This window comes from Seriola lalandi, unplaced genomic scaffold, assembly GCF_002814215.2.
Source record: "Seriola lalandi dorsalis isolate HSWRI2012SDOR001 ecotype SW California unplaced genomic scaffold, Sedor1 jcf7180002054682, whole genome shotgun sequence".
Lineage (NCBI taxonomy): Eukaryota > Metazoa > Chordata > Actinopteri > Carangiformes > Carangidae > Seriola > Seriola lalandi.
In genome coordinates, this window is record NW_019525235.1 from 1,350,949 (window position 1) to 1,378,454 (window position 27,506).

The 27,506-nt window shown below is 39.4% G+C and overlaps 2 protein-coding genes across 2 annotated transcripts; one reads left to right on the forward strand and one right to left on the reverse strand.

The window, feature by feature from the left end:
* The first annotated feature begins 1,363 nt into the window (after positions 1-1,363).
* prmt2ip (PRMT2 interacting protein) lies at positions 1,364-12,595 on the forward strand. Its single transcript, XM_087178289.1, is given in 4 exon segments — positions 1,364-1,587; positions 4,734-7,971; positions 7,974-8,015; positions 10,542-12,595. Coding segments are annotated over 3 exon segments (4,353 nt in total). The 5' UTR covers positions 1,364-1,587; positions 4,734-4,775; the 3' UTR covers positions 11,657-12,595.
* A 1,249-nt stretch (positions 12,596-13,844) lies between these two features.
* arih1 (ariadne ubiquitin-conjugating enzyme E2 binding protein homolog 1 (Drosophila)) lies at positions 13,845-27,268 on the reverse strand. Its single transcript, XM_023422418.2, has 14 exons — positions 26,799-27,268; positions 21,296-21,363; positions 21,030-21,177; positions 19,269-19,361; positions 19,130-19,185; positions 18,208-18,274; positions 17,931-18,037; positions 17,763-17,805; positions 17,568-17,639; positions 17,308-17,438; positions 17,028-17,085; positions 16,236-16,496; positions 15,854-15,966; positions 13,845-15,761 (listed from the first exon to the last, which is right to left on the reverse strand). Exons 1-14 carry the CDS (start codon positions 27,084-27,086, stop codon positions 15,677-15,679), a joined length of 1,590 nt encoding a protein of 529 aa, XP_023278186.1. The 5' UTR covers positions 27,087-27,268; the 3' UTR covers positions 13,845-15,676.
* Positions 27,269-27,506: the final 238 nt, after the last annotated feature.

The window sequence follows — 27,506 nt, forward strand, 5'->3', positions numbered from 1 at the left end:
TAAAATTGCAGTGGGATAACTTAAATCTAAATCTTAAGCAACAAATAAAAGGATGTGTATTTTGTTCCATGCAGGGGAACCCTAGACGAGAGTTATGAACTATACATGAACTCTGGACAGGAGCCACAGTCACGTTTCACAATATATTACAGTAAAATCTCAAGGATTGCTCTTGACTCTGTCTGCTGTAGTTGCTTAAGTGTTAGATATTTTTCTTGAAAGAAGCTAAAAGTTAAAGTGTTACTTATTCCATGAAGGGAAAACAAGAGCTCTTTAAAAAAAAAAAAAAAAAGGGAGGTGGGGGGCTTTATCTTGAACATACAAATTTGGAAAGCTTACTGGGTCAGAGCAGTGAAATTGAAGATGATTGATGGGATCCTCTATCGGGAGTAGGATGCAGGCCTTGCGTACCTTGCTTCATGATGACTGTATGGAGGGATGAACTAGGACACTGGTGATTACAAGTTATAGGAGAAACATTTGTTAGTGTATGGTGATATTTGTTTTGCATGTTGGCAACTTTGGTTTAAAGATGTTAAGAATGTCAACCTTAGGTAAACTGCTGATCTTATGGGGTGAGCAGGATGTCAAAGGATCCATTACATGTCTGGCTTTTATTGTTATATTGCTGTTTGTGGGTTTATCTACATCTATCAAAGATTTAGTGATGCACCCCCTTTTGGGAGGTTGGAAGTAATAAAAGTGACACACAGAGGGAAAGGTCTCCAGGTTAACAGATGTTAGTTACAAAATCCATTTCCAGTTGTGTCATTCAGTGAGACTTGGTGTACCCTGCACCACATCTGTCCTTCGTGCACGAATAAACTAACCAAACTGAAGTGTTGACTTGTTGGTCTGATTTGTACACTTTTTCATCTCTGGGTCACAAGAAATCATCTTTTCAGTTAGTTACTCAGTGATTTAATTTTATTGTGTAGTGTGTATGTGTGTATGTATGGTTTTTCTTTTTCTCTTATTTCTCTCTTCTCCTTTAATTTATCTGTATTTGTCCTGAGCTTATCCGCTGTCATAATTATGTACTGATGTACTGGTTGTTTGAAAAAGTAATAGAGTTTTTGAAAAAAAAAAGTTAAAGTGTTGAGGTGACTCATCTGAAGAAGATCTTCCTATAGAAAAATCAATACATGTGTGTTATCTGTCAATGAATGAAAAAAAAAACCCGCCTCTAAATTATTTTTTGCGTCAGCAGCAGCAGCCAGCTGGTAGCCGGACATTAGGATACAGCCAATAAAAGTGAGCAAGTCAACAGCAGGAAAACATCACATGTGTAAAATGCAAGCCGCGGATAGACAGAGGGTGTGACTCCGCCTATTGATCAAAGACCATCCTCCTCCTCCCTTTTGTCTTTTCTTCAGTTTGTTAACTTCTCTAAAAGCCGCGTGGACTTCGAGTGAGCCGCTCAAACCTTTTGGCAGACTTTCGTTTCATTTCGTGTGATTTCTTTTTTTCTTTTGGCGCATCCAGGCTGACAAGTCTACTTACAAGCAGCGATTCCCTCTCTTCTTAGAAGCTGTGTTTCATGGAGTCTTTGTGGAAATCATTAATTGCTATCACAGCAGCAGCGAGGTAAGAAAACTTATTCACGACTCAGTCATCATGTGTCTAAATTACCGACGCATTGTGAGACAGAAAGGGGGAAGAAAGGGAACAACAAATGGTACCAAACGCATGAGCGTGTCCTCCAGGAAAGCATGTGGAACTATTTCATATCGACAGATCGATGTAAGCAAGCATTTGAAGCGATGCTGTTTTTTTTTGGTTGTTTAGCCGCAGTGTGGTTATATGAAGTTTTATCGAGCTTTGTGACGCATTTGCAACCTGTGTGGAAATCACTCGCGCTGTGTCTGTCAGTTGAGCGCTATATTATTTTCAAATGATCTGCGTCCTGTTCATTTGAGCAGCTGTTTATGGAGGCAGGACAGCAAGTTCATGTGTTTCCACGTCGCTCCTGATAAACTAACTATAACTGTAACTTGCCGGGCTGCCAAAGTTGAGAAGAAACTTTTTCGCAGAGTCTTTTTGTTGTTGTTGTTGTTGTTGATGTTGTTACTTTGAGACCAACTGGCGGAAACTGATGATTTTTTTTTTTTCATGTCATGTGAACATGCAGACTATTTCCAACTTTTCTTGGTCCGGCAGAGTAATCATTTATCTAATAAATATCAATAACTTTTAGAAAAGCTTGAATGAAGTTATATTTTTTGTTTTTGCTCACTCGCTCTTTTCCCACGTGGCTCAGGGGCTCAGCCTGACAGTTTGGACGGTTTGCTTTCGGAAGTCACCCTCTCCATCACCCTTGCCCTACAGATCTGGGAGTGTGGACACACACACACTCACGTACAGCCACAGACACACATGCACACATACACACATACATCAGAGTGCAGCTTTCAGACCGTTGAAAACACCTCTGCGCAGTTTCCTCCATGCACGCAAACCACATTTCTCCTCGCTGAACGCAGATAAGCCATCGCTCTGTACTTCTGTGAAAGGTGTCAACAGGATGAAGCGATAACATCTGTTCTTACTGTGGGACAGTGTATTACTGTCTGGATTGAGTCTGGATTTGGACTTAATGAGGGGCTGCAGTGAGAATCTGCTTTTTATTTCACTAATCGCTCATCATAGCCTGCAGATATGTAACGGATATTATTATTATTATTATTATTATTTTTATTCACTCTGACAGATGTCTGTGTTCATAGGAGCTGATACAGCTGTTTCAACATATATTGGCAGATGTTATGCTCTGAACTTGGCAGCCATTCAAAAGACAGCAGGGGTGTTTTGCACTATGATCTGTTAGTTTTGGGGGTGGGTGTGTGTGTGTGTGTGTGTGTTAGTGGAGGGCAGTGTCCACCAATGGAAGAACAACGCCATTGATAAAAGTTACCAATAAAAAAACAATAGTCTGTACTGTTGATGTTTTTGCTGGTGGCTTGTAGCTGTTTGTGTGGCAGAGTTATGAATTAGTCACGTGGTGAGGTCATCTTTCTCTCTTTCTCTCTCTCTCTCTCTCCTACAAGCTGATTGTGCTGTGCACTTAGACTGTGTGCTGCCTTCAGGTGCCTGTTGGAAAAGCCAGGGTTAGGAGATAAGCATGCATTGATATGATAACGGGTAAATGCAAGGACAGCTTGGATTTTCACTGATGTTGAAGTTGCCACAAAGTTTGCATAGATATTATCCATCTATCTATCTATCTATCTATCTATCTATCTATCTATCTATCTATCTATCTATCTATCTATCTATCTATCTATCTGATATAATCTTATCAATCTGTCAATTAATCTGCAGCTATTTTGATAACTGATTAATCATTTAAGTCATTTTCAGGCTGAAATGCCAGACATTCACTGATTCCAGCTTTTCAGTTGAGAGGATTGGCTGCTTTTCTTTGTCTTATTGTAAACCCAATAACTTTTGGACTTTAATTCAGGCAAAAAAACAAACAAACAAAACAATTTAAAAGATGACACTCTGCAATTTAGCTAATTGTGTCTTCTTGAAGAGTCTGACATGCACTCTATTTTCCACAAGTGCTTTAATAGACCATGATGGGACCAGCATCTGCCTTCACAAATCTATTTGCCATAAGTCATGATAATGTCTTCACACCTGCTGCATCGCTTTTAAAAATAGCTCCAGTTGCATAACAAGACAGAACTTAAGAGGAAAGCCAATACTTAGAACAGACACACTTCTGTAAGTTAGATTTTTTTTTTTCTAGTAATTATGCATTTAACTTGCACAGAAATGATAAGTTGATTAATTGATTAGGTCGACCGAGAGAAAATTAATTAGTAGCTATTTTGATCATTGATTCATATTCTCAGTCACTTACTCAAGTGTATACTGGTTCCTGCTATTTTTTTCAAAATGTTACATCCGAAGGCATCAGAGCGTGTTCTGGAAAATTGTGATGGACAAAATAATCAGCAAATGACCTGAAAGGGAAAATAACAGTTAAGTTGCACCTCTTCATTTGACAAGTGTCAAATGTGTGAAAAGGGAACTATGGTACAACTGAGCGCTTGTGGTGATAAAATGCAGAATAGAAACAGTCTGCTGTAGCGTTGGGTCTCAGGATATACCCACAAGATGAGAAGTATCTATCAGATAAGGTGATAAGTTCTGCTATGATAAATGTGACACTGAGCTGAGTGATAACACCTTCTGACATCTGAAAGTAAGAGCAGGACACACGATATATTACAATAATTCAGCCACGTTTTAATTCTCATATTTGTCACTGTAACCTTGCAGTGAAGACTCCTCAATCACACATGATATTGTGTCACCACCATAACCAGTAATGCTGGAGGCTGCACCACCAGAGCTGGTTTGTTTATTGCGACATGTTGTGTCTGTAGGAAACTTCTCATTCTTAGCCCTTCTCATTTACTAAAAATCCTTGCACAAGCGTTACTTCCTTGTCATGGGGTGTATTTTGCTTCCAGCAGTGTGCATCAGCTGATAAGGGTATATGTGACATATGTGTGATAAGTGACAAGATCTGTCAAGCTTGAGAAAAAGCCTTAAGATCGCTCTTATCTAATGATGACTCCTTTAAGTAAGTCTCATGTATCCTGCTAGCCCAGTCCGAGTGTATTCAAGCTAATTAAAGGGGGATCTCTTGAAATAATCTTGCATAAATATTAAAAAAAAATGAATGCCAGTGTCTAACTGTTGTTTTTTTATATTTGTAGATCTGGAGCCATATCAGTGCACCATCATAACAAAGTTACTACATGATGAGCAGCCAGTCGATGGAGACCCTCATTGACCCAGTGTATCGAAGCAAGATGCCATTATTTGACGGGACTATAGCAGCCGCAGGACTGTCAAAGCCACAAAATATGTCTGGTTTCCTGGATAAGCATGCATTGCAATACAGCGGGTCCTACTTTACCTATGACCCCAGAGGAAAGGATGGAGCAGGATTCGCTCCACCTTGGAGCAACTCAAAGACCTCTATGCTGGATGGCAGAAGTCCTATGAGTCACCTCTCTGGCATGGAAGGACAGAACCGCATACTTTACAGGCAAGACAGCAACTCTTCAGAGGAAGGCCATTCTCATTCTTCCTCTCTATGTCACACCCCAGTAAAACAGGGCTTTACCATATACACCAAAAGTCCAGGTATCAACAGTCCTGCAGCTGCTACATCAGTGTCTGTTAGAAAACAAAAAACCGGAGTTGAGCATTCGTCTCCTCCATCCGAGAACTCTGTTTACCTAGCAATTCCTAAGCCAGTTTACAGACATAACCCCTGCTGTAATGAACTGGGCTGTGTGATAGGACACCGATATGGTGTGGACCACAGCACCCAGAGATTACCAAACACTGTATATGAGCATGACTGGATGCAAACTGACGCTCACTACATTGAAAGGCCGCCCATTCAGAGAAAGGCACAAGACAAACTGCTGCAACAGAGAGGTTTACAGATTGAGCCCCATCCAGAGCCAGTGAAGAGGATGACTATGGAGACATACAGCCCAAGTACAGCAAGGACTTTTCCTGCTATGATTGACCCAAACTATAGCAGTTACCCCTGCACCCCGACTCGCACACTGTTTGGTTCTTTAAGCGAGCAGAGCCAGCGGTTGCAGACATCCCCCAGAGGCTACCCTGGCCTATACCCCTCCCATCCTACATATGAGCATATGACCTCAGAGGTTTATCAGGAACGCTCTCCCATGTCCAAATATGGCCAGCTAACACAGCACCCAGTGTTTTACTACCCCCAGGCAAATGAGGAGGTACAAAACAGCACGCGGTGTAAAAATATTGGCAGTAAGCAGAGAGAAGACGTCCCTGTTATTCTTAAACACACAATCTCAACCCCCCGGGAGCATTACATAGTGCCTCAATCGCTTCATGGTGAGATTCCTTTGCCTAATACTGAAATGTTTACGAATCATTCCTTTATGCAGGGACTTGACTATCCATGTTATGCAGTCCCTAGATTTCATTTAAACACAAGCCAAGTGAGGGCGCCCCTAAAAAGGCAGCATGCATCCCCTAGTTTTCACATTAATAGCATAAATGTTTCCCCATCGAGCCAACACATGGATCACCCCTTGGCCTCTGCAGCCAATCTACATAAGGACAAACCCAACAGTAGCCTGCATGTTGACCAGTCACAACCTTCCTCACCATTCCTACGTGTGGACCAAACCAGTCCTACCAGATGTATAAGCCAACCTGGCATCTCACCAGCCAGCATACAAATGAACAGATTTTTTCCCCCGCTCTCCAGCCTGCACATAGACCGACACATCCTTCCACCAGCTGGCATGAACATGAACAGACTCATGGACTATTCCTCCTGTGAAGCCCAGGTTACATGCCCAAAACAGTCCAAAGGCCTTCCTGTTTCCCCAGCAGCGTGGCTGCCCCGGTCGCCCAGTCACAGTTCAGATCGCATACACACAGCTGTAACGAATAGTGCAAATGTCAGAAAAATAATTTATTCCCCCTCTGTTGCAACAGGAAATAAATACAATGGCCCTACGTCCAGTTCAGGCAGCAGTGTTCTTAAAGGGTGCCTGAAGAGAGGCTTTTCTCACTCATCTCCACCCATCAAAATAAAAGACGAGGGCAGGGATTTATGTGAAGTGGAACTCATTAAGAAACGACAAAAGGTGGAAATGGAGAATGTCCAAGTAGGAAATAAAACTGACTCTCCTCCTATGCCAGTCATTGACAATGTCTTCAGTCTGGCGCCATACCAAGCATACCTGCAGGCCTCTGGAGTGTTATTTCCGGGCAGAGTACCTCATAGAACCGTCCAGTCCTCTGAGCACTGTGAAGCCAAAACCAAACCAGACATGAAAGAGAAAAGGCCAGATCGAGATGAGCAGCAGTCTGTTGTATGTCCGGTTCCCAAAGAAATCTGCCCAGATACCTCACCAGAGAATCCTGTTGTAGAAATTGTTGAACCAAAAAATATTAAAGTGGAAAAAGTAGATGCATCAGAAACAGACAACACTGTAGAGTCTCCTGTTAGCCAGAGGGACTGCAGCAAAGTCCCAATCAAAAAAGAGCCTGTAGAAACTGGTTCATCTGACAGTGGGCCCGTGTGGGTGATAAAGAAGTGTGAACCTGATGAACCTGAAAGTAAAGCCTCTTTAGCAGAAGAAAACAACACTTCAGATGAGTCCAAACCTGTTGAGTCGACTGCACAGATGAGCTCATCTTCCCAGGGTGATGCATGCACACTGCACGGACAGGTGGCCACCCTCCAATCCAGACCCATTACTCCACCTCAATCATCTGAGAGAAAGCTAAATTTCAAAAACATTCCCCCCCAGTGTCTAAAACTTTCCACCTACAAAATCATTCTCCCTGACATGAAGCATTCCACACCTGCTCAACCCCCAGAGAAGCCACCTGCGCAGCCAATACCTGATTTCATACCAAAACTAGAGCTCCAACTTCCAGTCCGCAAGCACTTCCTTGAGTTGCACCATTCCCTCTCCAAGCTAGTATCCAAATCTGTGTCGGCCTCTTCAGAGCAGGAGCTCAGAACCTGGTTGTCTCAGTTGGAACTGACTGAACCTGCATCTCCGTCAACCAAAGTCCAGAAAGTGTCGTGTTTGTTGGGGGTAAAAGCCAGAGAAGTGTGGCTCAATGAGGAGATCAAGTCAGCATTCCATAAGGTCCTCGAGAGGTTGAGAGAGTACACCACCCAGAAACGTTGTCCTTTTCCACACGTCATGCGAACGGGGGCGGTGTTCCTCCCCATGCTGGTGATGAAGGAGCTGCTGTTTCCGATGGTGCAGGGCAGCTTCATCGACCAGGTCCTGCAGGAGCACAAAGTGGAGCTGCGGCCCACCACGCTCTCCGAGGAGAAGATCCTCATCCAGCTTCATAAACGAGCCTGCTCCTCCCGGCTCAGGAGACTGATGTCCCTCAAACACCTGCCCGACATCTACGCTGACGCGTCAACCTTCTGTACTACGCCTGTGTCTGCAAACATCTAGGTGAGTGTGTGTTCACTTCAGACTTACTGAGGTAATGTCATGAATATGTGCAGAACACTGAACATTTTCCTAGTAAAGAAATGAAAGACATTGGCATTAGAGTGTTGGTTGGTTGTTGGTTATAAACATCTTATTTCTGTCTATTTTCCAAATTAATGTTGCTCTGGGATAGTATTATGGCGTTTTGTGTCTCTCCGTACTGTCAAGCCACACAAATAAGAGGTGTTACGATAAGCAACACTTCTGTCAATTACCCCTCATGGAACATGTTGGACACCACTACTCATGACTAACACTGAATAACAAATGTTCATGGAGACAGGAAATGGATGGATAATGGACACTTATTTTAGGGGCCTGCACATACAAACTGAAGGCTTTTAAAATAAGACTAGACTACTTCTGTTTTTCAGTGCTAAGACTGCATTTCATTTTGTCAGCACAGTAGAGTTGATTAGCCAGGCAGTTATAAAAATGTTCACTTTAGTCATGAGTGAGAAGTGGGTCTCTGCTTGTTTTTAAAAAAAAAAAAAAAAAAAAAGTTAGGATGACGTGTCAGTTGTTCTCACTGTTACTTATGACAGATCACAGGACACACCGAAATTCATATGATACTGTTTCGGATATAAATATTTTATAACTCAACAAATGATTTTAAAGTTTATACCTCTGGTTTGATAATGTGCAAGACTGCCAAAGCAACAGTATTTCCTGCCTTTCCTTGCAGATTTCTGGAAATCCCCCTCAGGCAGATGGTGTGATTTACTGATTCTTTTGGATTTTATTATGAAGCATTACATTTTGTTAACTGTATCTAGTTTTTCCCTCAAACAGTCTTTTAATAGTCCTATTTTCTGCATTATTGGCCCTTTTTGTAAAGAACAAATCAAAGTAAACAATACATATTCAATATAAAATTCATTTATTTTTTACAGAATCAACCTCATCTGATGTCCAAAAGAGAGTCCAGGTATATTTATTTTTTGTGTTGTCCCTCAATCTCACATTTCTTTGCTTTTTTTCCTAATCAGAAAGCAGGAATAGTTTCTGCTTTCAATAACGAATCGCACGAAGTTGCATGATTATGGGTGGGTGGAGGGAAGGGTGCTGAGCTGGAAAACTGAAACTGACCTTCATGATTTTTTTTTTGTTAGCATTAGTGTATTCTTAAAGAGTGCAAGGCAGGCTGGTGGCTCACACTACCAGAGGAAGGCAATGACAACCTGCAGCACACAGAGGGATTAGACTGTGCACTGGCACATTTTGAGCCCTTTGGATTGGAAAGAAGTTCATGTTTTGAGAAGATGGTGATCATCACCTTGTCACCACCATGTGCTGTCTAGTCATAGAGACAAGTGGGACAAAATTAGTGCTGTTGTGAAAACCGGTCCATGTGTGGTTAATGTATAAGGCTGGTGATGTTCTGCTTTGTTACGGTCAAATCCAGTGAAAAGAGCAACATTAACAATGTGTTCATCTGTGTTTCGCTATTTTGACTTCCACAGCTTTTCTGTGACTCAGCCCCAAGCCCATTTGTTCCTTCTGTAGGCTTTTAATCTTAAAAAACTGGCCACATATACTTTCATTAAAAGAACAATTGCGTAAAACAGTTGGGCACTGTAGTTTTTAGATTTGTTTTGGTTATTTTCTGTTGCATACCTGCTGCACTACGTCATATTTTTGGCTGCAGGATCGTGTATGCTGGGGGTGGGGGTGGGGGACTACATAGTCTATGCTCATTTTTACCCATTTAAATAAGTTATATCAGGCTTTGGCTGCACAGGCAATGCTTATTAGAAGGACTAATTCATTGTTTGTTTTGGTACTTTCATTGGATTTGTTGACAATGAAATGAATATAGAACATCACCAGACTTTTCCTTAAATTTTGCCTTTTTACTTTGTGTGCTTCGACAGCTATTATTTATTTGGCACAAGCATTTGCTAACTGAATTGGGTTTTTATCAAATTTCCGTTCACTGCTGACTTAATTAACAGTTCACATGGTTTGGGAGCACTTGACTTTGGTATCTGAACATTTCCCTTGTCCTACCCTTGCCTCAGTGCTGTTAATCCCTGACTGATAGCATCCCTTGTAGCAGCTGACTTTTTCCCAGCCTTCGTGTTTACACCCACAGCTTCTATTCTGTCTCTGTAGAAAGGGTGTTTCATGGTGCAGGATTATGTTGTCCGATCACTATATCTGCTGATATTAATAGAATAGTTTCGCATTGTTCTTGTGTGCTGAATAAGCACTATGGGAGGATTGATTCTCCAGCCTGTGTGGAGGTGTCGGACACTGTGGTTGCTTGCTGGCTTTTTAGGATTCTTTTTTTTTTTTTTATCCAAAATGCAGAACATCCCTCTTTGACTTGCTGTCCAAATGTTTTCCCTGATCACTAACTAAATTCTCTAAATTCTTTAACTCTCACATTCCCATTTTGTCAGAAACCAATTGTTTTATAAACCTGTTATATTTTTGTATATATTTTGACCTCTCTTTATTACTGTATCCCCTGTGTTGCAGGATTAGATGTGGATGATCCTGCTAACAGAGAAAAAGATGACAGTAGTGAGGAGACTTCTGTATTTTCAGACATCCATGCCTCACCGGTCTCACCCCCAGAGTCACACCCACAGAGCCATCCGAAGGACCAAGAAACAGTATCACATTTGAACAGGTGTAGCACAAAAAGCAGGGTAAAGAGCGGCTCGAAGCGCACGTTTCTGGACAACAGTTTGTCAGATGAGGAAGAGCCAGATGACACAGGAAAGACTGTCAATGGAGTTGTGCTGAATGAATTTTGCAAGAAAAACTGGAGTGCTAATCAGTCTGAGGATAGTGAGAATAGGGGAAGTGACGATATGGTAGCGGAGCAAGATTCTTCACTCATTCCGCAAAGCCCAACTTCTGACAATTCATGGACGTGTCCTTTAACCTTCGACCAGCTTTCTCCATCTCCCAGCGACACAGAAACGCAGGAGCCCTCCAGTCTGCAGCCTGGCAGTCAGTCCTCAGGACCAGAAACATCTCTGGTTAGATCCAACAGTTGTTCAGGCATGATTCTCAAACTGAGGAGGATGTTTAGCGAAGGTCTTAACAGAAAAAAGGCCCACTACCAAGCAGTGTCAGACTTGGGGACATTTGCTGATTCTTCCCTGTCACAGACTGAGGATTTGGAGGGAGAGGTGAGCGGCGAGAGGGACCTTCACAGGAGGACACCCAAAGTAACCCACAGGTGGCAGAGAACAGGTAGCTTCTCTCACGCCTTAAGACCCCTCAGCAGCTCTTCTAAACGAAAACGCAGATCGCTCTTAAAGATCAAATACTGTCCCTACTTGTCTGCCTGCCACAGCGCCGAACACAGGAGGCGATGGGTCCTGCGTTCGGCTGTCCAGAGAGCTCAGAGGGCCATGAGGTTGTACTACCCAGACCTGGTGGGGAAGAGGATCCGCCATCTGTACGAAGAAGACGACAAATCAGAAGTGTGGTATAGAGGAGAGGTGCTGCGAATCCACGAGGCCCACACCAACCCTCTAAAGACTATATTTGAGGTCAGGTATGACAGTGAGCCAGAGTGGAAGTACTACCTAGAGCTGCTGATAGACTATAAAAAGGGCTGGCTCAAAATTGAAGACTAATTTCCGAAAGCCTATGTTGCTGTGCCAGTTTTGTTTTTGCCAGGGTGCAATGATGGTTTTGAGTTGCTTCCTTTTACTGTGTTTGTTTGTTTTTTTTCACTTGCCAACAACAGGCTGATAAGCCCTAAATATGTGTCCGGCCTCCTGAAGAGGGAAGTTGGACTGAATTTTTTTATTGTAATCAGATCAGCTAAAAAATTCTGTCACTTTAGTGTCACAAGACGCATTCTTCTTTAGGGGTGGACTGTATGCAGCATCCTGTAGATGTTTTTAAGCTCTTATCATCTTTGACACATCTATCAGCAGCTTTTCTGGGTTATTTGCAATTTAGATTGCGGTTGTGTGTGGCCTTATTGTGCTTAGTTTAAATAAAAACATACCAAAAACGTAAACATCCCTTAGTGGTTTTTTTTTTTTAAATAATTTTAATCATTATCAAATATGAAGTTATGCATTTGTTTAAGTCATCATTGTCCACTTTTCTGGTAGTTTCACATTTTTTTATTTGCTAGTAAGAAATAAAAAACCAGCAAATGACATGAAGACATTTTAAAAGGGTTTGACTGTCAAACATTGCCAGCCACATGTATATAGGTTTACAGTGCCAGTCTTGTATGTAATTATAGCAGAGTGATTTTTACCCTGATGACTGTGGTTGTTTTTTTTGTGTGTGTGTGTTAGAGTGTATGTGTGTGTGTGTATGAATAACTGAAGCTGAAAAACAGGCATTTATGTAGTTCTGTACTAAGCTGCTCAAGAGGTCTTTGATGACACACAGGCTGAGATGTTCCCATCACATGGTGTTTTTAATCACTGTGAAACTTAAGACTTTCACCTCAGATTGTATTTTGATTTTGTGTCATTTTATAAGACTTCTGCAGACTGAATTGTTAAAATATTACTTACTGTTGTCTTAAATAAATGTTTGTAATGATTCCATGTTTTGTCATATTATTGAAATGGTGTTTCTCCCAGAAAATGTTTTTTTGTCTGTTAACTCTCCAACCAAAGTTTGACAGAATTTCTTGAATATCAAAGCTAAATTTCACATAATTGATAAATCTTTACCACTGACCATGCAGTGTTGTCAATTGTGGTTAACATGGTGCAGAGTCATTCTAACATGTCATCTCACAGATCCTGAACCTGGTTCAGTAAAGGTGTCATGCTACAAATGATACTCACAAAAAAAAAATGAGCTGTCAATTTTGAAAATATTTCCTCTGAAGGATAACCACACCTAAAATATGAAACTTCAAATTAGAATTGCAGTGTCTTTGTCCCCATCCAGTGGCAAAATATGTAGTTGCAAATTCCCATTTAAACTATTGTAAATGCTGTTTAGTTGGAAACTATGTATAGGGAATGATCTAGCTTGCACAAGTGACTGAATACACAGTGATAGCTTTCTTAAGGACAGTTTAAAAATACATCAAATGTTGATGGTGGTGAAAAGTTTGTTTTTTTTTTTTTTTAATTAAAATGGCTGCTGCCACAAGAAAAAGCAGTGTCCATTATCAAACAATCACCCATGCCAGAATGATGTTTGCAACATTTTGCACTTTAATATTTTCTCCAAAACAGACAACTAATTTCTCCCACATTTTTACACTAATAGGAAATAAAACACCTTTGATAGCATAAAGAAAAGATATGTAGAAAAGTATTAAAAGTTTTTGGATGTCTCAGTTTAATGTAAGTAGCTGCTTCTGTTACTTCAAACGTTATGAAATGTTTATGAACTACTAGCAGACAGAATGAAAACAGAGTGAGCCCTGGAGAGCATATAAGCCTAATGATCACAGCTATAGCTGGTGTGTTACCTGCAAGACAGCTTAGTGAAAATAGCCCATCTTTTGTTATTATCCATTCAACTTGTGTCATCATTGGTTTGTGACTTGAGACAAAATGAATTCAAAAAGTGACATCATACAAACAACCAGTTGATCTTTATCGCACAATCTGCAAGTAAAAGTGGTGCAAAGAGCTAACATTTTTGCCTAAAATCAAAATGATTCAATGAAAGGTACCAAATGAATTCCACGCTATTCTGGAAGACACACCTCTGCCAAGGTCTGTAGTACACTACATTGCAAAATACATAGCGCAGAAATGCATCATGGATGTTGGGTAATTAATATGATTGAGACCAAACCTATTCTAATGACTCACACAGTACTCCCAAAAATGAGATTTCTCATGACATTTATTCAAATAAACAATACAGTTTATAATTTGCTAGGATAAAATAATAAGTTTGAACACATAAGAAGCATTTGGGAGAGAATTCCCCAAAGATCTGAAACTGGGGCAAAGGATGTGTTTTAATGATGGCTGACACTTTGGTGTCATCTTCTGACTTGCATCAGTGCCTGTATATTCATGTCCCCTCCAGTCAATCTTGTGAAGACTGCCATATTGCAGAGACACGAACGAGCATTTACAAGGAGGGCTTGACAACCAGAGCAACCACCACACAGAACAATGCAAAACCTGGAGGGGCACTGACATTTCAATGTCAAATCCTCAACCCATGTGCGAAAAATACAGTCTTTAATGCAAAAGCATAACAGCGTTATAAAACAGTCCTACAACCTTTAGAAGTTTGCCCTATATTCCTCATCTGCCGAAGGATCACGCAAGTCCATCTGTGTAGCTCAGTTTAAAGCAATGTTCAGTCTCACTGCAAGGCAAGAGATCTCTTCAAAGAGGCGCGGCCACTATCAGCCCCATGCCATCCAAGTATTCCCTGCAAGAGTGATGCAAATGCCTGACCCTGTTTGACAGTGATCCAGCCCAATTAGCAGCACTACAAAGCTGTGCTGTCAGTACATTCTATTACCCTCATTCAATCCCCAAGGTGCAAGCTGAGCTTTAAGAGGGCGACCTCAAGCCAAGTCGGGAAAGAGGAAAAAAAAAAAAAAAAAAAAAAAAAAAAAAAAAAAAAAAAAAAAAAAAAGAGTGAATGTCACTCAGTTTGGCTCTTGCAAATTATTAGTAATGTTCTTAAATGTTAAACACCTCTAAAAACAACTAAGAGGGTACAGCAAAAGGTTAGAATAGAGGGACACGGGGCCTGTGCATTCAACCTTTCCTTTGAACTGTAAAACTTTTTCTGCTCTTGGTTTTCCAACTCAGCCGTGCACTTTCACCGAGTCCTTTATCTGATCACTTGGCAACTAAGAGAAATCCTTTCTATCAGTTCCCATTTAAATTTACTGATAAGGTGTAACTTGTGCACTGCTCTGAAGAGACTGAGGATGATAGGGCGAATGCCTTATTGCCAAAGACCTCCAACCCCCCACACATGATGGAGGGAGTAAACAGACTCAACCTACATGGCAAAAGTACACCTTTTTCAATATTGGTAAAGAATAAATATTTCAAAATTTCAAAATTATGCAAACACGTGCCACTCTTGCTCTTTAACTTCCATGCATATGGACTATTTACAAATTGAAAAATACAGACTTGCTATTTTGTTCTTTTGATGGTTTTTTTTTCTCCCACCCCACCCCGCCCCCCCTCCCCCTGAAATGTCTTTGCCCCTTTGCAATCAGCCTATCAACATTCAGCCACCCAGACAAGGATCTCACCACATATTGCAGACATGGCCAGGACAATTAAAGCTGTGTTGAAAACATTTTCACACTAATGGGAAAACAAAAGTCAAAATCAAAACAGAAAAGATTCACAAGCAAAAAACAGGAAAATAAGATAGTTCAGGGGAGGTGTTACAATACAAGCCAAAAGGATGTATTTGTTTAAGATGGATTTTCTGCTTTCTCAAGACTCCACTCTGTTGCTAACAATACTGTAGTACACTTTCTTTTTATTACTCTACCTTTTATTTAAATATAATTTACTTTTAAGATTTTGTTAAACAAATCCGGGAAAATGATGCAAAAGTGGTTGGTTTGCCAAAGGAGAGGCGGCAGAAGGCCCGTGCTGCCCTGTTAAATTGCATCAGCGCTCTAGTTTGTCAAGATACTCAAGAGTCCGTTGCATTGGGACGTGTCCTCAATCCTCGATGTACTCCCACAGGTCCTTCTCATAGCCTTCATGCACGTGCTGTAGCAGCACTCTTCGCCTGCTCTCACAGTATCTACGGACACAAGAAAGATTTATTTATTTAGAGACCAAGAACACACAAACTTAACAGTGACAGACAGTGATTATGATTCTTCCTTCACTTACCTGTACTTATCTTGTACTTTCTGCTTGATATCCTGCAAGGAATCCTGGGAGATGTCCCGCTCTAGGTAGCCAGACAGCACCTCAGTGGCATTTTCCAGGTCTGCCTGGTTGTTCTGGTGTACCAAAAATTTAATAAACGATATTATGCTTTGTCGAAGCATAGATTAAAAGAACAGAAATGTCAGTTGTCCATTACAAAGTGTTCTAAACTTTAGAACGTCCTGTCTAAGGCCCAGCTCAGACTACAGGAAATGTTGGCCAGTTTCCTCCAATTCAGCTTGTGCAGAAGCAGCAATCCCACTTAAGTTTACAGTTATTTATGTCATGCACCATCTGCTCACAATTATAACAGTTAATCCAAAAATTTCCCTTTTAATCTTACCTCAAAAATAATGGACTGGTTGTTCTTCTTGAGGTAGAAGGCAAAGACGTAAGTGAACATGAGTGTGGAGCGGCACTGGCATAGCACATCCACAGCCTTCTTCAGAAACTGCACCTCAATCCAGGACATGTTGTGCTGCTGCATCTCCTCCATCTTTTGCTTAACCTGAGCATAGAGCTTGTGCTCAAAGCGCAGGCTCTGCATGTGGTTCATGTAGCGGTTGCAGTAGAACAGGTACCTCTGCAAGGCTGCCCTGGAGCGCTGCACACATACCATAGAACTGGCTTTAATTCAAGCATGCTCAACTCAATTTTTACTCGACCGCTGGATAATCAGCAATGTATAAAGAATGATCTAAATTGTATTACGCAGGAGTTTCAGGCAAGACACTATTCTTCAGTATGCAACAATTAACCATGTCTGTCAAAGATGTAGTGGACCATTATTATCAGGCCCACGCAGTAGCTTCCCCTGTATCATTACCAATGTTTGTGGATACTCCTTGTACACAAAGAAGTGCTTGATTAGTTGGAGTGGATTATATTCTTATATATTTGAGTACACATTTTTGTTGCCTTTTATAGAGGATTTTTTTGTCTGAATATACATGTTTCACCCAGTGCAACAAGATAGAAACAATAGGTGGGGGTGCTGCCAACTCTGTTTATGAATGGCAGTTACACCTGTTGGATATATGGCTGAATGTTGCACACTGATTACACCCCATTATGTGGCAAATCAGGCAAAGTAAAACAGTATGCAAAATGTATCAATAGGAGTATCATTTATTACCTCTTGGGCATCTCTGGCTGCCTTGGCATCATCTTCATTGTAGCGATTGCAGTTGTACCTGAAACATTACAACCATTAACAATGTGTTCCAGAATACAATAACACACATCAATACTGTTAGACAATATTCTGTTTTCATGCTCTCTCACAGGATATACTTCTCCTAAGATCATATATTTTCTACATATTTACCGTTCAAGTTTTTAATTGAAGTGAATACACCACTATCAGAAGTGTACTGCAACATGGCAAAAATCATTTATAAGTCATTAGTTCTTACCAGGCTGAGCCATGAGGTTCCCATGGACCAAGGCAGACCCAGCAGAACTCAGCTTTGCAGTTCTGGTTCCGACACACCATGTGATTGCAGCCACCATCTTTCTCAATGGTCACATGGCATTTTGGACACTCCTGTCAGGAGAGGGGGTTAATGATTTTATTATGTCTCTGCTCAAGGTGTAGTGTTTTACAAACAAAAAAATCTCATTAAAATTTCACTTTACCTTTTTTCTTTTTTTTTTAACCAGGTTGATTACATACCTTAGTATTTGCTGCAATCCAGTTTGAAGTTTCACTGTCATCATCACATTTCTTAATCCATTTTCTCAGCCACTATAAAAGAATTAAAATAAGAATAAGAAATAATCATGTTAACCGTGCTGATGTTAACAGAATTTCATTCAAGATAAAAAGAAATAGCTTAATAAAATGGTAGAATATTCTTCATTGACTTACCTTACACTTGACAGGATCATGCCAATTCTCTCCACAGTTGAAGCTGCAACAACAGGCATAACAGGTCATGTTTCACAATTACTGTTAAACTTTCAGTCTACATTCAAGGGCTGTCACTGTCAGTTCACAATAGTCTAATACACCACTTTTTTGAACAAGCTCTCTTACCAGAACTGGCGGCCACACTTGCACCTCACTGGCTTGGCATCTGGGTACTGGACTTTCACAACATGATGGCAGTCTGGTGCGGGGCACCACTTTAACAGTCGATTGCACTTAAAAGCAGTAATGAGAGGGAATATATCAACTAATAGTTTAATGGATGCTAAAGTACAAAGAAGGTCCGTGTTTTTCCAAGCAGTGCATATGGATAACCTCAACAGCTCAACATAATAAATCAAGATTTTACAGTCCATTTCAATAGAGAAAAAAACTCAAAGCTTACCTCTACAAAACTATTAGTAATTAAATGCTGGTACTTCAACTTCACTTTTGAATCTGTTATGAGGCGCCTATAGGAAAAGTCAAATCATTTATTATTAGCCTTCATTACATAAAATGGATGACTTTGGTAAAAGCTACCTTCCTTTCATACTTAGTGCATACCATCCAAAAACAATAAAAACAACAACAACAAAAAATAAATAAATAAAAAAGTCAAACAACTTCACTTTTTCTTGGGTTAACATTACAGTCAGAATTCTCATTTATTTGCTCAACACAATTCATGTTATTACAAAACTGGTGACTAAGTAACATTTTATGAATTTAAATACTGACATGGGGAGCATGGTTCTGTGCATGTTGCACCCTAAACTGATCAGTGAAAACACTGTTAGGTCTCTCGTTAGCTGGTGACATCAGAATGTAGGTTAAGACAATTACTGACAGCTTAAAAGCTGGTACAAGAGATTAGTGTCCATGCTTCCAATATGGAGGTATATTTCTTTGCACTAAGTAGTGGGCTACTGACAAAGAAATGTCAGGTAAAAATTCTTATGATTTACAAATTCCATTCCTGTTAAATGCACAAAAAAACTAATATAAAGGACAGCATGAGATAATGATCTCAATTTTCTTCTGATTCATTTGTGATAAATAATTATGCTTTTTTTTTTTTAAAACTATATCAAGTATAACCAAATTGGTAGTGGAAGGGCTTCATTATGTTTTGAAGACGTTTCAGCAAAATAGCAAAATTAACACAGATGCAGATGTTCCTTCACAAGTAGTTGGTTGAACTATGTCTGTCTCTGTATAATCATTTCTCAAAAAAAAAAAAACAAATTAAAAAAAAGGAGTCGTTTTCGTTCCCTGCTGGGTCAGTCACATCTACTTAACAAATTTAAGCACAAACAGATACTCACATGACTGTGTTGTCATCAACCAAAATGTCACAACTATGAGCAGGACAAGAAATGGTCTAAGAAGAACACAGAAGACAAAAAAACATTAGTAAGATAGCTATTAAAATACTAACACTCAGCAGTAAATCTTAGTGGGTACCTGTCCCATTCCTTCTTCTATGATTTTGGTGGTCAGGTAATCTCCCCAGCACTGCATGCAGAACTTGTGTCCACACTCCAGGCCTGTAAAGTACTGTAGAAGAGAGAAGCATCAAATTTGTTTTCCAATAAAACAAAAAAGGCATCACATGCTTGTAAGCATATGCACTTTCCGTAACCAGGCTAGTTAAGGGATTCAGAATGACGCCATTCTTAGAGAAAATACCCAGTTTTGACAAAAAAATGTGTTCTAACAAACTGATTAAAATAACTGATGGATAATTTTGAGTGCTACAAATGCCAACATACAAATATTGTAGATTAAAATAGTCTGGATTTTGAAACTTTCTTTCTGACAACTTAATATATGAAACACTAAACCTCCTTCTCCATGAATTAAACCTTTCTTGAGAATGTACACTGTATTATGGAAATACAACTGTATGCTCTGCAGTGTGCCTTTAATTTAGAGGAATACATAGAGATTTATTTCTTCTGTTGATACCCAGTTTTTTAAATATTGTTCCTAGATGACCTCTTTCACTACCACATGGAGCACTGTGTTGTCTAAGGTAACCATGTCCTTCAAAACATGATTGACATGAATGGATCAACCTGGTCTACTACAATGTTAAAATATGTTCTTACAACATGGCAATGGCCTGCAGGTGTTAATAGAAACACTGCTTGACAGCAGAATGGCTCTCAAACAATTATACTTCTCCCACCAGTCTGTCCATACAGTACTGTACTTCATGTAATAATGCACATTGAGCACCTTGCTCTTTAGGCCACATCCACATAGATCTACGCCTTGATTTGAATTTTGCATGAACTGTTTTGTTTCATTTTTGAATACAAGTGAATGGCAGTGAGTGGCACTTTGTAGAGAAGGGCTGGGTCCTGAAGATATACACATTTTACCAATTCTGCAAAACAATCATTTTCTTTTTCCAATTGAAATCGTATAGCATTGCTACTGAACAGCTGCTGCAGTTTTTGTTTGCTTGTTTTCTTTCTGATACGTCCAAGTAAGAGAGACATAGAAGCATTCAGCTTTCCAACAATTATGTAACACTTCAAAAACAGTTTTCCCCTTGGTTCTTTGTATTAGTAATCTTTATTAAAAATTGGGACATTTTACTGTTTAAGCATTTTTATCACCTGGCATGCATTGACAGTTTTCTATCCTAACCCTAACTGAGAAATCCAGCAGCTGGTTGGCAGATGTCTGATTACAGGGCACCAAGTATCAGCTCATATCCCAAGTTAAAATCATTATATCACTTTTAGCCTGAAAACTAAAATCATATCACTGTACTGATGGAGAATCTAATCAATGGTAGTGAATACTGAGTTTAATTAGTTACAATGAGTTGCATTCACTGATTTGATATCTAGTTATAGCAGGTATGAGAAAACATTAATCCTAGTCCATCATAATATATAATGTGATCACATTTTGTGATGTCAAGTTGGTCTGCTAATAATATTTTTTAGTGACTACTGTAGCAGGCAAGGCTGTTAACTAGGTCTGGAGAAAGAGTCTGAGATTATGCATTATGAACCACACAGGGTTAAAAAGTCACCGCCTGTGACAATGCTTCAGTTAGGGGACCAATTGCATTATACAAGTTCAAATGTGCCTTAAATCTCCATTGTGCTATCAAACACACAGCTTAAAAAAAAAAAAATCCACAACTTACACCTGAACACATGATCAGCTCATGCAACACAATGCTGGTGTCATTATGGGACTCACAGAGTTGGGGAAGTTCAGATAGCAGATCTGACATGGCATGTCCTGTGCCGATGATCTAGTGTTGATTGGAGGACGGATCCGAGGCTTCTTACTGGGGTTAATGACATGACACTCAGAGAAAAGCTTGTCCAGATTACCATCAAAATACCTGCAAAATTGAGACAAAAATAAATAGATAAATACATCAGTGTTAAAAAAAAAAGCATGAGGACATTAGCTCACCCTGGTGGCAAAAGGCAGCAAATAAAGGATGTAAAGATTGTTACCTTTCCATAAGCTTTTCTTTATCCCAGTTGAAGTGACTGAGAAGGATGCGTGTTATTGTTGCAGGATTCTAGAGGAATGAGAAATGGTTGGTCAGAAACAAACCTGAATTTTACATTCAACTACTGCCAATTTTCAATCTTCACTATAACGACCTACAATTCAGGCTATTACTGACATGAAAAGCTCATTAATTGGTATTTCCACAATCCTGTTTCTTTTACAAGTTAAAGTGTTTTGTATGACAACAGAACGATGTAAGGAAGGTTTTTTTAATATAAATTAGGCCCAGTATTAGACCAGAATGGTACTAACTGAAATGGAATTAAGTCATTGAAATCACCAACTTACATTACATTACCATTCATTGTCCACTCATGTATGTTAGTCAGAACAAACATATCTGATCACTAAAGGGTGGAGTTTTATTTTTTCTGTTCACAGTATTTGCTTAAGAGTAGGCAACTAATGCCACAGAACATTCCAGATGATAGTTTTACATTTTTACTTTGTCTGTAGACATCAAACTCAGTTTTAAGTATAGTCAGCCTAATTGAATAAGGTCAGACAATCCAGAATTCAGTTTGAAAGGACAACAAAACCAAATCTATCCACAAAAAACATTTAATGGAAAAGTTTGATCACATCATTTTCCCATCAATCCTATCCCTGGCTTAATCTAAGATCTTTGTGCAAATTTACATCTGATTGAGCATTTTTATTTCCAACATGGATCCTACACTGTTGATGGTACAGAAGCAGACCATACTGTACAGCACTGAAATATCAGTGATGATATGGCAAATATCACAAACACAGTGTCATTACACTGTACGTAAGGTTTTTTTCAGTGCTAGAAATTTAATGAATTTAAGTAATTTAATGCATTACTTATGCACATTAGTCTCGCTTCTTCACCTGAAATGAGCAAATAATTATATGAAATATAAATGTATTCTTTGTATTCAGTTTTTCAACCTAGTAGCACTTCTTAGCAGTCTCGATTGGCTTCATTCATGAAGCCAGCTCAGTAACAAATGAGAGCAATGTCACTAATGAAGGCAGTGAATGCACAATACTGTTGAATTAATGAAGTTACTACCAACAGCTGGAGTCAGCTGGTCATTAATGGAATAAATTCAGCTAGCCAGTAGCACATTTTAAAGTGAAGTTGCTGGATTGGTGGGCTATTTACTACACTGCACAACAATTATTGGCCATCTCATTATATGTACAAAACTACTCTCTCCTGATTGATAAACAGATGGTTTAGAAATCAAAAGGAAAACCCAACATTAAGTGTCTTAGTAAGGTGCTTAGCCACCAAGAGCTGCAAAAATAGCTTTAGTGCACCTTGGCATAAATTCTATAAATCCATAAAGTAATGCGCAGATATATAACAGACATATGTTGCTCCCACCAGTTCTGTGCTCCAGGAGCAACAATAATACTGTATTCTACACTAAATTCTTAACTTGACCAGTGTGTGAGTATGTGAGCAGAGTGGAGCTGGTGCTCTCAACATTAACTCGAGCCACTGTTCTCTGTTCAACTGGAGAGAAAACCTGCTCCAGGTTACGATTTGCCACAACTGATGCCGCCTTGCAGTTAAGTTATACAAATAGCATTTCTTCACCGCATGGTACCGACTCAATTCTACTCGCATTTGATACCAGGTACTTCTATTTCCACTGCAGATAGTAACCCTTCAATGCGGTTACTATAGCGACGACACACAAAGCTATCGTGACCTCATCTTCAACGCGACACATACATGAACAATGGAGGACATGCAAGGGATACCGAATAGAGAAATGTCTGCACCTCTCCAATTGACCACAGCATGGTTTTGTGAGTTGCCATACAAAAGGTATGGCACAATAACTAACAAATGTAACAGGCTACAGTAAGCGGTATACAGTCACATGGCTATTCTAAAAGAGGCAGGTTTCTTCAGAATGTCCCAGCGCATACAATGATGATGCAGTAGTGATTATTCTCTCTGACCAATCAGTAGTCTGCAGTGTTTTCAAGTAGGGCTGTCCCAAACGATTATTCTTTAAAACGATTAATCTAGCGATTATTTTTTTTTTTTTTATCAACCTAACAGTAATTTTATTGCAATTATTTTCCAGTTAGTCATTTAATATAACAATTTGCCGCGTCCAACACACACAGAGTCTGCAGACTACCGCACTGTTGGTGTCAAGATTAAAGTATTCCCAAACTTTGGAGGACCGTGTGTGAGCCTTTTTTGCCACGTGTTGCTCCACACGCTACATCGTACTGCTGGTAGACGCCGCCATGTTGTTCAAATAGATTACACAGACGCAAATCATTCACGTAGTCAATGACTTCAATTACGTCACCGCGTTGTCCCAGCCCTTGAGCTGTGCTTGTATCCGGGTAAACCAAACACGATGGATATAAACGGTCCCATTAGAAAGTTCCGGTTTTGTTCTATGAACATTTACCCTGTGTGGTTTTACACGACGCGTCGACACTAAAATTCCACGTCGAATAATTTTTATAATCGACAACGTCGATTACGTCAGATAATCGTCCCAGCCCTATTTTCAAGTCACTATTGGTGTTGCCTCTTACTTAGTCACTTAGTCACTAAGCTATAAGATTCCACTTTCTTAACATACAGAGAAAAAAAGGTATCGATCTGGAAGGGAAAAAAACGACTTGAGTTTGTGTTGAATTTTAATATCATTTTAAGTTTATGCTGTCATACACATATATAACGTGTACAAACCTCTGTGTGTGTGTTCTTACAGAAACAATTATATCATCAGTCAGGGGAAACATCCATCAGTTTTTTGTGGCCAAAAGACTAAAGACTACTCTCCAGCAGCAGAATTTCTGAACATGTGACAAAATATTGTTTTGCATTGTGATTCAATGCTGCTTGTTTGTAGAAGCAGTATAGTGAAATATCAAACATTTATCACCCAACTTTTCAAAAGCTGTTCCACATAAATAAATCTACTTCCACTCTACTAACAAATGAATCCTTCTAATAAAAGCACAGAAAGCTGCTGTTGGTACTGGTCATTTGTCCGACAAATTAATTTTCACTTTTTGCTGTATGAACATTTAATGTGATAAAAAAGAAAATTCACTTTCTCTAGCTACCAAAGTCACTACATTTATGTGTACCAAGTGTCACTATGGTTACAGGTATTCAGGTTCAGGGGTCTCCCCAGAATATCTGGGTATGATGATGCATTTCAACTTGAAAGATGTGTAGTGCAAACATATTTTCTATAGTGTATTCTAAATATGCATGACAATAAGTATTTTTACATTCCATTTCAGAATGAGAATGATGCTGCAGTAGTAGAGTACACAATAGTACAGTGCCATAGTTGCACTCTTTCAGAAAAAACTGGGGTTGCTCTAAGCTATTAAAATATTAGATAGGGAAATTTTTCCATGGACCTGTCCATATACACAATATTTGTTTCACTCCATCCTGTTGTATGGGTGGGAAATCACAGGGTAGTTCATGACACCATACTATTAAAATACTAGTTAAATGTTGGTGATAATGAGTGTATCACAATACAAGACATTCTGTTATACTACATTGCTGTATATAATTGTGCAATTGAAGGGGAAATTATCAAATAATTTCTCAAAATGCAGTTGTGAATCATATACTAGTCGTTCAAAGCACTATGCAGTGACTTCTGTATTGCAAATGTTTATGAGAGATTCATACAGCCACATGTACATGTGTGCTGTCATCCAAATATCAAACAAACAAACAATGTGGTTGGTGGTTCTTGAATATAAACATATGAAATTTAAATCAGAATACACTCATGGAGAACAAAATCATGACATTGGTCCCAATGTATCAATAACGTATGACAAGTCAAAATATGACAATTTACCAGGTTGCCTGTTTATTAGGAACACCTAGCTAAAACCCATGCAATCTAATAGCAGCCCTGCAGTAAATCCTACCTAAAATAAAGGGTATAAGGTTCAGTTTTCTTTCACAATGTTTTAGAGAGGTGCAGATTCAATTTTATACTAATTTCAGACATATGCTGTATTTTGTGGTGCTGTTTAACTGTACTAAGTTATATTGATAATGTTCTTAATATTTGGACAAAATATTAAAAATACCTCTCAGTGTATCTGTGGACAATGTTTATGCTTTGCCTGTTCTGTTTTTCTGAGATTTGATGTGCAATCTTTGACAGTCTACAAAGTCTCTACAGATGAAAAAAAATCAGCAACTAGTAACTTTACCCTAAATTGTCTTCAGAGACTAGGCAAAACCAGTCTCTCTTGATATGTGAAGGCAGTTAAGCCTAGAGACAAGAAATGTATATTCAAGTGAAGTTAACTATCTGTTAACTATGTGATAGTAGCACACACTCGACATTGAAAACTTTACTTCAGCAAACAGATATTTGAATTTACTTTCAAAAAGTTTTTTGTAAGTTTTGCAAAAACATGAAAATTAAGTAGCTAGACCTAAATACTATTAATAGAAGAATCACCATGTCAGTTGTTTCTGCTGTAGAAACAACTGCCATGCGGCTATACTGTTTCCACAGTATGCATATTTCTCCTATTTTTGTTTTTTTGGGTTTATTTATAGTGAAATGATGACCACCAAAAACATGTATGTGTATAAAATGCAACATTATTGCTTAAAAACGTGAATACTGACAAGTCTATTAAGAGCACTTTCCATTTTATTATGTACCCAAGAGAAGCTAAGTGAAAGGAAATGGAGGCCCAAGTAACGCTAAGCCGAAGGGCTCCAACGAGTTTCCCCATATTAAATCTTTAACCGTTGACAGATTATAACGTCTTCGTATGATACATCCAAACTTTTTAGAAATCATAATTAATTAGCTTGTTACCATTAACGCCAATAACCTAGCATGTAACTTGCTATCCAACTCGATGACCAAGCCTTTCGTCCAACATTAAAACAGCGTTAACGGTCTTGTTATTTTACAAATTTCGTAACGTTAAGTTGAAATTGCTTAGTTAACGCACTCAGACTGTCGTCTAGTGGGAGTTGGCAGTTAACTAATTTTAGAACCAAGTACGTTATGTTTTTCCAATAAGGTGTTTTTCCAGTAAGGCGCTAGTTTAACGGTTACAGTTGGCTAGTTAGCAAGCTAGCTAACTTGCAAGCTAACATTAGCTTAGCAAACGTACTGCCAACTTCTCAATAGGGATTAGGCTACTTCCTGGAAGAGAATTCGTATAGAGATTGTTACTTTCACGCACAAATTTAAAGTTCCTAAATATCTTCGTTTCAAACACTACACACACATAATATGGCTAGATTGATAATAAAGATTTTTTTGTATTGTGTAAAGCTTTTCACTCTTGTGAAACTGCTAACTTCCAGCAAGTAAACTACTCCTACCAGGCTAACGGCTAAGCTAACGTCCATGGCCTGTTTATGCTTCACCCAAGCCTGGACCCCGGTCTTTCCTAACGCTGACATACCAAAATACCTACCTGGATGACCTCGTTGACCTCCCTGATACACTCCACCATATGCTGGAGGATCTGCTCGGCAGTCAAAACCTCGAAGCGGTAGTCCTCCTCTTCTTCCTCACCGGGACCGTGGCCACCTCCACCAGTCTCGCCGCACTCGTCTCGCTCCCCACCGGCCACCACGGGATCGACCAACTCCACCTCTCCGAGCTCCAGGGTGTCGTCCTCGGGCTCCTCTTCGGCGCTGTCCTCGCTACATTCCTCCTCTTCGTCGTCGTATTCATAGTTATAACCCTCGTCTGAGTCCATTCCTAGGGTGGTTATCAACTTGTGACAAGCACACCTAAAGGTCTACAGAGTGTAAAACGTTGATTGTGGAACAATACGAAAACCAAAATTATCCGAGCCTGTTTTTCAGCTGCAGCGAAAATAACAACAAAACGTCGCCGCTGCTAAGCCAACAAAGAGAGACAGCGTCACCAACTTACGACGGTCTTACGTCAGATGGACTGTACAAGAAAATGTAAAAAAAAAAAAAAAAAAATATTTGTATGACAACTTTTCCTTTCAACTAGATATATTTCAAACATTTAAAAAAATACACATAAATAATTAATAATATTATTGTTATACGATCGATTTAAACACGCGTAGCTAAAGTGTTAAGCAAGGCCAACGCTTGAAAAAAAAATGTAACAAGCAGGCGAGCTATATGATTCTAACATAGTA

Coding starts and splice junctions, on each gene's coding strand:
- arih1 (XM_023422418.2), bottom strand. CDS start 27,086: ATGGACTCAGACGAGGGTTATAACTATGAATACGACGACGAAGAGGAG. Junction 19,186..19,268: donor TAGAAGAAGGAATGGGACAG/GTACCCACTAAG, acceptor TGTTCTTCTTAG/ACCATTTCTTGTCCTGCTCA. Junction 17,806..17,930: donor AAGTGTGGCCGCCAGTTCTG/GTAAGAGAGCTT, acceptor CTGTTGTTGCAG/CTTCAACTGTGGAGAGAATT.